Source organism: Mus caroli, unplaced genomic scaffold (genome assembly GCF_978045245.1).
Source record: "Mus caroli unplaced genomic scaffold, Mus_caroli_1 scaffold_15, whole genome shotgun sequence".
Taxonomy (NCBI): Eukaryota; Metazoa; Chordata; class Mammalia; order Rodentia; family Muridae; genus Mus; species Mus caroli.
The window spans coordinates 98136411-98150875 of record NW_028227270.1 but is presented as its reverse complement, the minus strand read 5'-3'; the positions used below and the strand labels follow the sequence as shown (position 1 = coordinate 98150875).

Below are 14465 nucleotides of genomic sequence, written 5' to 3'. Positions count from 1 at the left end.
CAAGACAGCAAACATAAAGTTAGATAGGTAGGGTAGAATATGGGATAGGGAAGGTATTAGATGGTGGAAATAACATGATCAAAACATACTGTATGAAAAAAAATAAGAAAACACAAATAGATCAGAAAAAAATTAAATCCCCAGGAGCCATAGTCTCCTAATTACTATGTCCTAAACACAACACTGAAGACAGTTCTTATTCAATTATTCAATGATACTTTATTATTTCTAAATAATATGCTTTAAAATTATTCAAAAAAATGATCACTTTGAGTTATCAAAGCAGTCCTCAGTTTGAGGATACATGGAGGGAAAGAGGCCATACTGAAGTTAAGACCAAAGGGCCAGAACCCCTTGGGCACTGTTCACCACCCTTCCTCTTACCCACAGGCACTGTAAATAGGATCATAAAGTTTCTAGATTCAGCAAATGACAGAGTACCAGGGAGAAGGCAGAGCTGCTCTCTCAGGGATAAAGACAGAAAAGCCTTTCCCTGAGGAAGCCAAACTCCTGTGGGGACATTCTGATACTTGAACACAAGGACTTGGGTTTGATAAACAGGGCTTAGCTGTGCTGTGAGGACACCCACCCTGAGCCCTGCTAGACTGCACAGGTGAGTGCTGACATGCCATGGGGGTTGGGCTCCTTGACACTGAAAGAAATTTGTGGAAGACTGATGTGTGGGAGAGGAGGAGGTAGGCTCTCTATCGCTGTGAGGGGTGCAGAATGGCAGGATTCCACTCAATCCAGAATTGTTTCAATGTCTACAAGGAAAGTATGTGTGGTCATTGGCATGAGCTGTTCCTTACACTGGACAGGCAGGTGTATGAGAGAGAGACACCTGCAGTTCAGCCTGGAGTAGGAAGCTATTGCTCCCACAGCTTCTGCACAATCTAGGTGATTTTCCCTCCAAAGACTGATAGCTTTGATCTGAACTGTGTAACTTCTGGTGACTTCAGTCCTTTGGGCATGGCACTCCTTCTTTCTTTACCATGATTTCATTTCTTGTGAATTTACCCTTTCTTAGACCCAATGTAAATTGTAGCATATGAAAATTGTAGATAAAGTAGACATGAGTCTATATTTAACTCTAATAATCAATTTTAATAATCTAATAATCAAAGTTGTCTTTAAAGCATACTGGGCACTTCCCTAGGTATTGACTCCATAAAATATATCTATATTGCACAAAACATAATTTACATATGAAAGAGTTTATATAAAAGCCAAATAATATGCTCAAAATGATGAACATATGAATTAGTGAAAACAGAATTTACATCCACATTGTGTGTTCACACAGCATCTTCTTGTGAATCCTGAACTATCTATTACTAATGTTTTAGTATCACTCAAGCTTCTGGAATATGTATAACCCTCCACCACATCATTTGTGAGAAATTCCTTATTTAACTGAAATGACTGATTCTACCATCTTGGAGGTAAGAAGCTTGTGAAAGCTAATTAAAATGTACATATGAGGATTGAACAGCTGACTCAGTGGTTAAAAGCACTTACTGCTTTTGCAGAATTCCCTGATTCAATTTTCAGCACCTACATGACAGCCAAACATCATCTACAATTCAATGATCAAGGAATCTAATGCCTTATTCTGACTTCTGAAGACACCAGACACACAAGTGGTATCAGGCATATAAGCACACACACAACAAAAGCTAAAATTAAAACAAAATACAATAAAATACTCATATAAATGTCTCTCTGTTAGTTCATTGAATAAATGTAAATGGATAATTTTTCAGTGCAGAAGTGAAACTATTCAGAAAACAAAGCTTTAATTCAATAAGTATTATGATATTTCAAAACAGCGAGGGGTACATTTTTTAAAAATATACATTACAGAAATAACACAACTAAAAATTAGCCACATTGAAGAATGGTTTTTAAAGATCGTCAGTAAATTTGTGAGAACATGGGAATTTACTTCCCCTGTGCATGCAAGGAAACACAGAAAACCCTACTAGAAGAGTGGGCTGACTTCCAGAGGGCTTTAAAGAATGAGAGCAACCAGGACATCTTCTCATTCAGCTCATCTCTGTGATTTCCATAGGACAGTGCAGCCATAACACACAGTTAGCAATGTATGCACAAGTCATTTTTTAAGCATTCCACAACAGGGTTACACAAGGTAACAGATGTACTAAAGCATCTATCAGGTCTTCTCAGCACAGGGATGTTGATATAAGCAGACTAACAGACAACACAGTCCTGAGGGCTCAGGGAAATTGTAGGAGACACGTGTGTGATCTGTGGGCAGCACTGAGCTATGAAGGGTCACGGCTGGACTCAGATCAGAAAGAGAACATCACAGGTACCATTGTTGTAGGGTGAGTGCAAGTGTTACAGCTGCTCAGAAGAAGCTGAAAATGATTCACAGATAAATTTGTTGAGCAGCAAAGAAAACTAAAATGTGGAAGACAAATAGACTTAAGGCTCCAATATAAAATTGTTTATAGTTTAGAAAATAGGATCTTCCAATGAAAGTAAAGAACAGAATGTGCTAATTAAAATTATACTTTGTTAAGTGATTTTTCCTGCCAAAGGCAAAGATGGCCTGATGCACGTGGCCATTTCCTTCAGAGCAACTGTCATTCAGTTACATAGGAGTATACGCAGTGCTGACATCTCAGACGCCTGTGAAAGGAACATAGGACGAATTTCCTTAGAGATGTCAGATCACTGACAAAAATTAAAAAATAAAAGAAAGAAAGAAGAAGAAGAAAACAGCTGGCCTCTTGAACCCACACTAGCAGATACTGTCTCTCTGGAAAGTCAAGCCTGAGGCCTCAGGCCCTTCACATCACATCTTTCCTGGAAGAGGGGCCAAATTATGGTCAGCACCCCTTATCCCCAAGGGTGCTCTCACAGAGGAGCTTTGATTTTTAATGAGAAGTCCTTTCCCCAAGGCTGAGCATTGCAGCACGAAACCTGTGTGGCAGAGCCAAGCTGTAGGTGCTTGCTGTCTGCTGGCTGGAAGTGTACAGCTCAGTGGCCGCACACAAGGGCAGGTAGGCAGATGCACGAGGTGGGACACTGATTACTGCTTAGCCAGTGACAGCCTGGCATCAGGAACTAAAGCCTTGCTCAGATGTGATTTTTATAAGCACTCATTTTCAGGAAGCAAAGGTGATATGCCAAATAGCTGTATAATGTCAAAACAGAGACTTCCTGAACACTTTGAGGTTTTCCACTCAGAAAAGAAATGGAAGTTATCAAAATAGGAAGCTGTTGAGGGTGCATGCAGACTCTTGCTATGTCACATACAGCAAGTGTGATATGTGGTTTTCATAATCTATTTTTAAGTTTACTCATTCCTTTCAGTATCTCAAGGTATAGAATCAGAGATACCACAGTCACAATGACCTTTTTAACCTGTAAAATTGTGTGATGATGCTTAATTATCATATGGAAATACGGACTAGGAATCTGGCCCCACTTCACCAGACATGAATTTCAAGTGATTCCTCTCTCATAGTCAGTGTCATGATGTCTCTGTAAACCCCTCCTGTCATTGCATCACTGGTTGCCACTAGTGGGTGGCAAGAAAAAAAAAAAGAAAAGAAAAAAAAAGAAAAAAAGAAAAGAAAAAAGACAAAAAAAAGGAAAAAAAGGTCTTATATTGCTGTATTAGGGTTTCTGCAGTTGATATTGAAAAACTGGTTCAGTGTGTCACAGCAGGCGACTGATGATGCATACCTTTGTGTCCCCTTCAGTTATCTGTAGTTGTGGGTTTGTGTGCTTTTTAGCCTGTTATACGGAAAGCAACAGACAATCGAAGATTCCAGGAGTGCTAACAACTGCAAGTCACAGAACGGGGAGTGAAACAAGTGGAAGCTTGCCTGAGGGTTTCTGTTTCTGTTCTACTTTTCATTAAGACTGGAATCAAGCTTACATGTAAACTATTGGTAATTTAAGTTTCCTTTTGTGTCATTTTTGTGTAAAACTGTCTAATTTGAAAAAAATGTAGGTTATGAAAAATAAAGATTTAGGCACTGTTCAAAAAAAAAAGAAAATAGAATCACAATGAATATATTTATGGTTTAATCCTCACTTTAATTTAAACAAGAGAATACAGAAAACAGATGTCATGTGAAAAATTACCCGAATCAGTATGAGGTACTAGATTGTTTGTCATTTAGAGGGTATAGCATTACTGACTGATAAAAATGACTGATTTTATGAACCTTCGAAATCAAAGTGGTAGGAAGTGCTTCTGCTCCAGTCCAGAAGAATAATGCCTAACCTGCGAGCTGAGATTTGATATTTCCTTGGGAGAAGGTTCTTAGGGAATCATTAGAAAAAGCACATAAGTAAGGGGGTAGCTTACATTTAATATGATCCCACAAATAAGATAATATGGAACAAGAATTAATCACACCCACATGAGCTATCTACAATTCTATCTACTTAATCTGTCAGGGACCAGCCTCAGCTGAAGGCAGGGTCTGGAAAAAGGATGGATGCAAGAATGGCAAAGGGAAGGAAGGAACAGACATGAGATGACATTCCTTTCATGAGAGACAGGACAGAGAGGAAGCACATCTCTATATGGGTTTTCCTACTATGAAAACTTTTTTCTCTTTCAGGATTTATTTATACATAAGATCATTTCCTAAGAAATTTTATTCATTTATTACACAGCTTTTCAATATACATTTTCTTCTAAAGTCTTCCTTGGTTACATAAGAATATTGAAAGAGGAAGAAAACAAATGAACAGCAATTTTATGAGAACTGAAAATTTACATTACGATAAAATCAGTTTTCTTTAAACTCAATATCTTCTTCCTTAAGATTGGCATCATAGTGCCTTGTGGTCTCATAAATGCTAGACAGAATAACTGCATTTGAATTTGATTCTGTTTCAGTTTGGTATAAGATTAATATATCAAGAGTTATTTTCTACTACCAATTATATCACACTTGGCTTTCCACAAATGTTCAGTCTCTAGCCCATATTTAATTCTTCCCTTCCTTCCTCTATAATTCTTTTATATTTAGAAAAGAACACCAGCCTTTTCCTTTGATTTTTAAAATATTGTGCAGTTCCTTTGCTTAAGCAAGATCAGTCTGTCAGGAAAGTGATGGTCTGACAAGTCTGTTGAGGAAGGCAGGGAGTTCACTGAGACAAGGTGCTCCCCGCTGTGTCTCTGTCATAAACCCTTGTTTCAGTATGATTCCTATCTTTATTACAATTCTGTCAAGAACAGAAAAACATCAGGATTCCTAAAACTGCTTACTCTTGCATTCAGGAAGGTACCAAGCCTTGTCATTATCCTGTATCATCAAAATCTTTTCCTCTTCATAAAAGTTCCTTGTCGAACACTAAAAACCTAGCAATTCCGTTACAGCTTGTCAACTTCTAGATTTCCCTTAAGTTTTCCTTCTTGAATAATTCTTCTCAAATCCTCTATCTCATGCTTACTAACAATACTCAAATTAATGATCTAAATGTTTATTAAAGTAATAAATTTTTAGGAAGGACTCAGTTTTCTGCATAACTGTTTTTTTCCAGGGAACTTTCAGAAATTTCATTCTTGCTTACACTGAGTTTTTGTTATCCCATCTCTAGCTTTCGAAGAGAGACCTTTAACAGTAAGAAACATAAGTATAGCAAAAGGTTTGCAGCAAATATCCACCAAAGGCAGTACAGGTTGACCAAGCACTGGAACTTTGTCAACCTTGCCTCCAGGATGCTTGGCATTTCAATTAATCTATTTGTTAGTTATTGCCAAAGCCAATTCAGAATTGCAGACAGAGAAAACTACATGTATTTACCTGGAAAGCAACACTATTTAGGCAAGCATTACAATTCATCAGTGAAACTATTTTTCTGTTAGCACAGTGTGTGCTTGAGAGATGAATGTGTAGAAGATGACAAAGAGGATCTGAGAAGGAAGGCATCTGATGTTCGATATTATGGCTTATAAACTGAAGGATGCTGTACATTGTTTGGATGTTCTCATGAGAAAACATTTAGAGATGAAGAATATAAAAAACTATCTTCTGTGAAGGCAGTAAAGGTATCAACATGGTGTTCATGTCCAATTGTCAACATCATCTCGGTGTCAGTAGAAGCAAGAAAAAAAGGCACAAGAAGAAAATGAAGTATTTACAAGCAAGGATCTCTGAGCATTTACATAAGACACTATTCTTTTTACTACCGAAAACAGAAAACTCACAGGCATGAACTACATCATATTTACTTCCTTGTGTTTCTCAAAACGTTTTTCCTAGTTCTGGGCATTAAAATGATTTGGAGTAACCTCATCCAAAGTATAATTTTCTTGTCACTTATTGGACTTGGAGTTTTAGGAAACATCATATTATTTGTGAGACATTTGTATACTTTCATCATAGGTCCTGATAAAAAAAATTTAGATGTCATTGTCATACACTTGGCTTTTGTAAACACAATCATTGTTTATTGCATAGGGGTCAGAGACATAGCCACAATTTTTTACATCAGAAACTTCCTAGGTGATGTTGGTTGTAAAACTATAATTTATCTAGAAAGGGTTGCTCGTGGCCTCTCCATCTGTACCACCTGTCTCCTCAGCATGGTCCAGGCTGTCACCATCAGTCCCAGGACCACACTGTGGAGAAAGCTCAAACCACAGACAGCATGGCATATTCTTGCCGTTCTCCTCCTCTTTTGGATCTTTAATTCCCTTATAAGCTCGAATTTGCTGCACTATATCACACCAGGCAGTAGCATGAATAGGTCTGAAATTGGGATGTTTACTGGATATTGTTATATGCTACCATCCAAGCCCACAGTTAAGTGGCTGTTCCTCTCTTTCATGGCTCTTCGTGATGTCATTTTTCAGAGTCTCATGGGATGGAGCAGTGGGTCAATGGCTCTACATCTATATAAACATCATGTCCATGTCCTCTATCTTCACAGTTCCAGGTCTGCAAATAATTCTAGGCCAGAAATCAGAGCTACCCAGAGGGTTCTCACACTCATGGCATGTTTCCTTTTCTTTTATTGGGCAGATTTGATTTTCTCCTTATATATAGGTTCTACAGTGACACATGATTCCACAATACTAAATATTAAAGCATTTTTAGTTCTTAGTTATGCTGGTCTCAGCCCCTATGTCTTGATCATCAAAGATGTCTGTGTTTCTAAGCCTTGCTGTGTTCCCTAAAACATAAGAACTTCCTTTTCACACCTAGTTCCTTGTAAACAACGCTATAAACATTGGAATTGCTGTGTTTTCCATTCTGATGTACCATAGCAATAAATTGGTTATGAGATAATAAATGTTAGGTTTGGGTTATCTTTTTTTTTTTTTTTTTTTTTTTGGTTTCTTGGAGGGTTTTTGGATTTGGTTTTGTTTTGTGATTTTGTTTGCTTATTTCTTTTGTTTTGTTTTTGTTTGGTTTGTTGTTGTTGTTGTTGTTGTTGTTGTTTTTCAGGCAGCCTATTCTAGATAATTGAAGATTGGTTCAGGCTCTAGAAGGGGGCAGGGATGCTCACTATCCCACCATTCCTATGAATTGTTTAGCTTGTTGCATCCATCATCAGGAAACACAAGAGGGCAGGCATTCACCTAGAATTAGAATTGTATTTTTCTGAATGCTAGAGTTTTAGTCTTGTAAGGACCCACAAACCTTTCCTCTCTTCTTGTCCCTTTTACTGCTCTTTCACCATCACTGACTCTTCTACTTATTTAAAAAGCACTTACTGTGTCCCAGAGGCTGTTTGAACCCAAAGAGCAGGAAAATAAGTGAAGAAGGATGTCAGAAAGTGTCCTTTATCTGAAGGCTGATTGCAAAGAAGAGATGACCAGGGACAGAAGCTAATTCACTGTCCCTAGTAAGTGCCTGGCATTGCAGGGTCCCAATATCTAAAGAACAGGTAAGACTAAAGTTTGTAAAACATTTCCAGATACATTCAAGACATTGATGTGTGGTCACAAAATAAATAAGAAAACACAGGGGAAATGTCACCTTTCAGAGTGCCATCAGAGTTTGGAAAACAAGCTCCAGTTGAATCACAGTTCCTGAGATCAGGGCTGTGCAAACTGCTCAGGAACACAGCAGCTGGCTCCCACTTAGATTTACCCATTAATGTGTAAACAGAATATGTGGGATTTCGAAGGGACTGTACTCCCTGAATACCAGCCATGCATGGGCTCCATCCACCCCATTGCTGCTCAGGATCATGGAGTTCAAGTGATGGTGTAAGGACTGCCATGCTGAGGGCCCAGAAAGGAGCTGCTTTCTGAAGCTCATGCAGTGTGAGCTTGTGGGTCCTAGAACTCCACAGCCACCAGCCCAGGGGAACAAGACGGATCCAGAAAGTTCCCTGAGCCCTCATCGTCCTGGTCCCCTATGCTGTAGGTTTCCCAGGGAGGCTCCTGTAGGTGCCCCATGTGCTGTTTACCAAAGTGCTCCTTCAGCTCGCTGCAGCTCCTACCTGAAAAGTGGAAACATCTCAGCACTCATGGAAGGAGTATCAAACAGAACCTGGCAGGGGAGCCAAGGACACACACACACACACTCCTTCCATTGTCTTCTCCCTGGTCAAGAGTTGAAATTCTCCCAAGGAATACATTCAACAGTCCTGGTTGCAGGTTTGTCAAATAGCGATGTCCTTTTCATAAATTTTAATAATGTCTGACTAGGTTAAAACCACCTTGGTGAGAAGGGCTGCCTCACCAAAGACTTCCTGGAATGTTCACACAGGGTATCTAGTTATTCTCATGAGTGGACAAAAAGGAGAGTTCTGTGCCTTGCCTGTCATTCCTATCCAGAGCCATTTATTGCCTATATTTTTCTTACATTATCAAAATAAAAACTCTATATATTTAATTTTGTGTGTATGTAGTTTTGATAATCACTATGAAGTCCCACAGACAAGCTGTATCGAAAGGAATTAAATTGGCTAAAGCAACAAAATATTACTCACATCTCCAATGGGTTGTGAAAACATGAACAGGTTAAATGTGAGCACCAGACAAAGGAAATGTTACAAAACAAAAGAAAATCACAGAACAAATTCTGCTTGTAGTAATTTACAGTTTTATTCAGCCATACTAGTAATCAATATGTGTGGGAAGGACAATGTGTGGGAAGGATAATGGTCTTTCCTAGCTGCAGGAATGGTTTAGCAGTTAAGAATGTTCATGGCTCTTGCAGTGGAAAGTCCATCAGCACGCAAATGATGGTTAACAACCCTCTATAACTCTAGTTTTAGAAGTTCTCACACCTTCTTTGACCTCCATGTGCACCAGACACTCATATGGGGTGTGTGTGTGTGTGTGTGTGTGTGTGTGTGTGTGTGTGTGTAGACAGGCAAAACACCCATTAGATATTTTAAATCTTTAGGCATAGCACTCATAAAGTAAATTTTAAAAGCTCTTTAAATTTGTTTTTTTTTTTTTAATTTTCTTTCTTTTTTTTTTTTTTAAGATTTATTTATTATATGTAAGTACACTGTAGCTGTCTTCAGACACTCCAGAAGAGGGCGCCAGATCTCGATACGGATGGTTGTGAGCCACCATGTGGTTGCTGGGATTTGAACTCTGGAACTCTGGACCTTTGTTTCTCTTTTGTTTGCTTATTTTTGGGGACTTGGAGCAATTGTTTTGTTTTGTTTGTTGGGTTTTTTCCTTAGCTCTGGTTTGGGGTTTGGAGTTTTTGTTTGTTTCGTTGTTGGTTGGTTCATTTGTTCATTCATGTATTGGTTGGTTTTTTTGTTTGGTTGGTTGGCTTTGGGTTTTGGGGGTTTTTTTCTTGGCTTTGTTTTGTTTTGTTTTGTCCTATGAATGTTAGTCCTTAGGGAGGAGAATTTCAGGTTATCTCCAACTCGAAACTCCCAAGTCTTGTATCTCAAGTACATTTATTTAGCAATTGAAATTTTCCTTCAACTTATGGAAGGCAACCAAGGGCAACAGTAATAGCCTATGATACTTTTGAAGTCCCTTGGATAGTCAAGCTGATAACTCTGAGATTTTTCAGCCTGACACTGGAGTTTCTGCCAGACAGACTATGACTCTTAAGAGAAGCAGCAGCACAACTTCACTGATTCTATCCACATACATATGTGCATGATGCATAATTTTAAGCAAACATAACATAATATGATTTCTTATGTGTGATGGTTTAAAAGAAAATGACCCTTATAGGCCCACAGGAAACAGCATCATAAGAAGTTATGCTCTTATTTGAGGAAGTGTGTGGGACCATGAAAGGCAGCCTTGTTCCCAGTTGAGCTAAAGTTCAAATCCCAGAAATCTTGAAGGGACAGTAGGTGTTTTGCCTGTTCCTGGGCACCAGCCCCTTCTCACTAGCTGCATCCCTCTATAGATTTGTGGCCATCAGTCATGTAAGGGCAATGCCCCAAGCCCCTCCTCAAGTGGAGGACATGACCTGTGGCCACATAAGCTCAAGACATATCTTCATTTTAATGAGGAATCTAAAGGCCTGGAGGGCTTATCCAATTGGCTTTCCTTCTCAGACACTCCACCCTGCAAAAGTATAACCTCAGGCTGACCCTGAGAAATGGGAGAGGGTTTTACTCACCCACTTTCAACCATGACAATAAATGCCTTAAATCCATGGACTATCTCTTTTGACTGGGATCCCCTGTGGGAAGCCACGGAGAAGGCCTTTGTCTATAGAGCCATTGTCTAATCTTCCATAGAAAGCCTCTCTGTGCTCCCAGCCACAGCCACCACCAAGCCAAGCCCAAGCCTGTCGCCACCTTCCAAGCCAAGGATGATCCCTGAGGGACCAGCAGGAGCTCCCCTCTTTTCCCCTCAGCCCTGGGTTAGATCCATCCTGTGGGCCCCCATTCTGTTCTCAGCTCTTCTGCAGCTCCCAGCAGCACCTGGGTATCTGAGGGCCTGAGAACCAGGCACCCCAGGCCCAGGAACACCAGAGCGTGCTCCACATGTTCCGTGTTTTGGACTGTGCTTCCCCACCCCTGGAGCAGTGTCTCAGGTTTGCCCTACTGCCTAACACCCTCCCACATGGGGTAAGCTCTATCAACTTCTCACATCCTACCTCTCATGGCAGATCAGACACAGGACCCATTAACCCTACAAAAGTGATCAGTGGAGGAAGGCTTTGAAGTCTCAGATGCTCAAGCCATTCTCAGTGTGGTAATTACTTCCTCCAGCCTATAATCCAGATGTAGAACTCTGAGCCACCTCTTCACAACCCTGTCTGCCTTCATGTTCCCATGTTTCCTACCATGACAATAATGGACTAAACCTCTGTACTGTAAGCCGTGGAGAGCCGTTCCACGAGCAATTGCCATTATAATATGGTGCTGGCTTCTGTTGTGCCTAACTAGTAAACAAGCCTTGTGCGCAAGTGGGAGAGTGAATTCACGCCTAGTCACTGTCCATCTCGGGGTGTAGTAATGAGGTGATGGGCGAGCAACAAATCAGGAGCTGGCATGACACATCAGATGCTGAAATGCCAAGCTGAGGGCTATATAAGCAGCACCATTTTCCGGGGTCTGGGTCTTCCCTCCTTAAGAAGCAATAAAGCTTGCCACAGAAGAATCCAGTTGTCCAAATGTGTTCTTAATGGCGAGAACAATAGCTCGGGACAAGTGGTGCCGAAACCTGGGAACTGCATACCACCACCAGCACAAGGGAGATCCCCGTTCACAGGGCCAATTCAGAACTGCGGGACACATAAGGCTCTGTAAGGTATGTTCGGTCTTGAAATTTCTCCAGTGTTAGAAGCCTTTTTGTATGGTTTCATGGGGCTCGTTCTTTTTCTTTTGATCACGTACTGCTTCCACCACTGGAACTGCTGACTGGTTCTCAGTCGCGATCAGGCACAGTTAGATAACAGGGCACCGAACAGTATGGAAACTTCCCACACCGTAGTGACCGCCTTACGGTCTTGAGGCAGTGTAGCCTAAAAATCGCCACTAAGACTATAGAGGGCTTTGTTAAAAAGATAGATCGTGTAGCGCCATGGTATGCGTGCTCAGGGTCATTAACTATCGCCTCCTGGGAGAAACTGAAAGGAGACTTAGTTAGGGAACAGCAGAATGGCAAACTTAAAGCAGGGACCATGCCGTTGTGGAAACTGGTAAGATTGTGCTTAACAGACGAGGATTGTCAGCAAATGGTTGAGACAGGGCAGAGGATCCTGGAGGAGGTTCAAGACAGTCTATCAGAGACAGAGCAGGGAGAGAGAGTAAGAGCTGAGAGGAAGCAAGGTGCACCGTAGAATAAAGGCCTTTCCACGGGCCTTGAGCCCGAGGAAAAGAGAAATAAGAGACAGAATGCCCTAAGAGACCATAGAAAAAGGGTTGGAAAGGGAGAGAAGAAGAGAGATCAAGCTGGGGAGGCACATAAGGGAAGGAGCCTCTATCCACCATTAGATGAGTTCAAGGCACTAGCTGTTGGTAGCTCAGAATTGGATAAGGAACTTAGCTCCTCTGAGGAAACAGACTTAGAGGAAGAAGCGGCTCGCTATGAGGGAGAAAGATACCAGCCAGATGAAGGACGAGCTAATCAGTCACAGAATAAGACAGAAGCAGATAGACACAACTGTCAGTTCGCTTCACCGTCTCCGGTCCCTCGACCTCTGGGTCCTAGTGCACCTCCGCCCTATGTGCAGAGGTATCATTCAGACTCATTCATTCCAAAAGAGGAACAGAGAAAAGTGCAGCAAGCGTTTCCAGTCTTTGAAGGCACCGATGGCAGATGCGTTTACGCTCTGGTGGAGTATATACAGATTAAAGAACTTGTGGAGTCAGTCTGTAACTATGGAGTCAATGCCAATTTTACTATAGCACAAGTCGAAAGGCTTGCTACTCTGGCAATAACCCCCGGCGATTAGATGACTGTAGTAAAAGCTGCAGCTCCTAACATGGGAATATATCTAGAATGGAAAGCTTTGTGGCAAGACTCCTGCCAAGCACAGGCAAGGGCCAATGCCACTGTTGAAGGGGACCAAAGAACATGGACTTTTCAGTTACTTACAGGTCAGGGACAACATGCTACTAACCAAACAAATTGCCATTGGGGAGTGTACGCCCAGATCTCAGCTACTGCCATTAAGGCATGGAAGGCACTCTCTAGGAAGGGAGAGGCAAGTGGACATTTGACAAAGATTACTCAGGGCGCCCAGGAGTCGTTCTCAGACTTTGTGGCTAGAATGACAGAAGTGGCAGGGAGAATCTTTGGAGACCCAGAGGCAGCAATGCCTTTAATTGAACAGTTGGAATATGAACAGGCTATGCAGGAATGCAGGGCAGCTATTACACCCAGAAAGAGAAAGGGATTGCAGGACTGATTAAAGGTTTGCCATGAGCTTGGAAGGCCGCTCACTAATGCTGGTTTAGCAGCTGCCATTCTACAAGGACAAAAATGCCCTGACATGGCTGAGCTCAAACTCTGCTATAATTGTAGCAAACCAAGACACTTAAAAAAGGACTGTAGAGCCCTTGTCAAAAGGAGAGCACCAGCAGACATCCGGCACCCTCCCAGCCGGAGGACAGTGACCTGCCCTGCAGGGAGCGCCATCTTGGCTCCGGGACTCCGCCGAACTTAGTCTGTACAGGTTAGAGTGAGGACCACAGAGGCAGACAGCTTCTGGGACAGGCGGGAGCCACAGAGCCGCTGAGGCAGCACCCTTTTGGGGCCGCAGACATCCGGCACCCTCCCAGCCGGAGGACAGTGACCTGCCCTGCAGGGAGCGCCATCTTGGCTCCGGGACTCCGCCGAACTTAGTCTGTACAGGTCAGAGTGAGGACCACAGAGGCAGACAGCTTCTGGGACAGGCTGGAGCCACAGAGCCGCTGAGGCAGCACCCTTTTGGGGCCGCAGACATCCGGCACCCTCCCAGCCGGAGGACAGTGACCTGCCCTGCAGGGAGCGCCATCTTGGCTCCGGGACTCCGCCGAACTTAGTCTGTACAGGTAAGACTGAGGACCACAGAGGCAGACAGCTTCTGGGACAGGCGGGAGCCACAGAGCCGCTGAGGCAGCACCCTTTTGGGGCCACAGACATCCGGCACCCTCCTAGCTGGAAGACAGTGGTCTGCCCTGCACAGGAGCCCTCTGCCTCAGGAGCAGGGAGCACATCTTGGATCCAGGACTCCACTGAACTTAGGAACTTAGTCTGCACAGCTGAGAGTGTGCACCACAGAAGCCTACAGCTTCTGTGACCTGCCAAAGCAACACAGCATCTGGGAAAGGTCCTGTTTTCCGCCTTCTTCTTCGGCCAGGAGGAGGTCCAAACGCCAGATATCTGTACACATTCCCTTTAAGAGGAAAGCTTGTCAGCAGGGAGTGCTCTAACCACTGAAACTCAGAGGAGAGAGCCTGTCTCCCAGGTCTGCTGACAGACGATACTCAGAATCACCAGAAGAACAACCTCTAAACAGAGACAACTATAACAACTCCAGAGATTACCAGATGGTGAGAGGTAAAGGTAAGAATCTTACTAACAGAAACCAAGA

The 14465-nt window shown here is 42.2% G+C and overlaps 1 protein-coding gene across 2 annotated transcripts; it reads left to right on the top strand.

Moving 5' to 3' along the window:
- The first annotated feature begins 515 nt into the window (after nucleotides 1-515).
- On the top strand, nucleotides 516-7254 carry LOC110288276 (putative vomeronasal receptor-like protein 4). Of its 2 annotated transcripts, none has more exons than XM_021154665.2 (2): nucleotides 516-613; nucleotides 5593-7254. In XM_021154665.2, the coding sequence occupies exon 2, from the start codon at nucleotides 6272-6274 to the stop codon at nucleotides 7172-7174; it is 903 nt and encodes a 300-aa protein (XP_021010324.1). In that variant the 5' UTR covers nucleotides 516-613; nucleotides 5593-6271; the 3' UTR covers nucleotides 7175-7254. The 2 variants fall into 2 exon arrangements, with proteins under 2 accessions (XP_021010324.1, XP_085687364.1); XM_085831238.1 differs by having other exon boundaries at nucleotides 587-613; nucleotides 2547-7254.
- Nucleotides 7255-14465: the final 7211 nt, after the last annotated feature.

What these genes read in the sequence shown, in the direction of transcription:
- LOC110288276 (XM_021154665.2), top strand. Translation starts at nt 6,272, where the DNA reads ATGATTTGGAGTAACCTCATCCAAAGTATAATTTTCTTGTCACTTATT.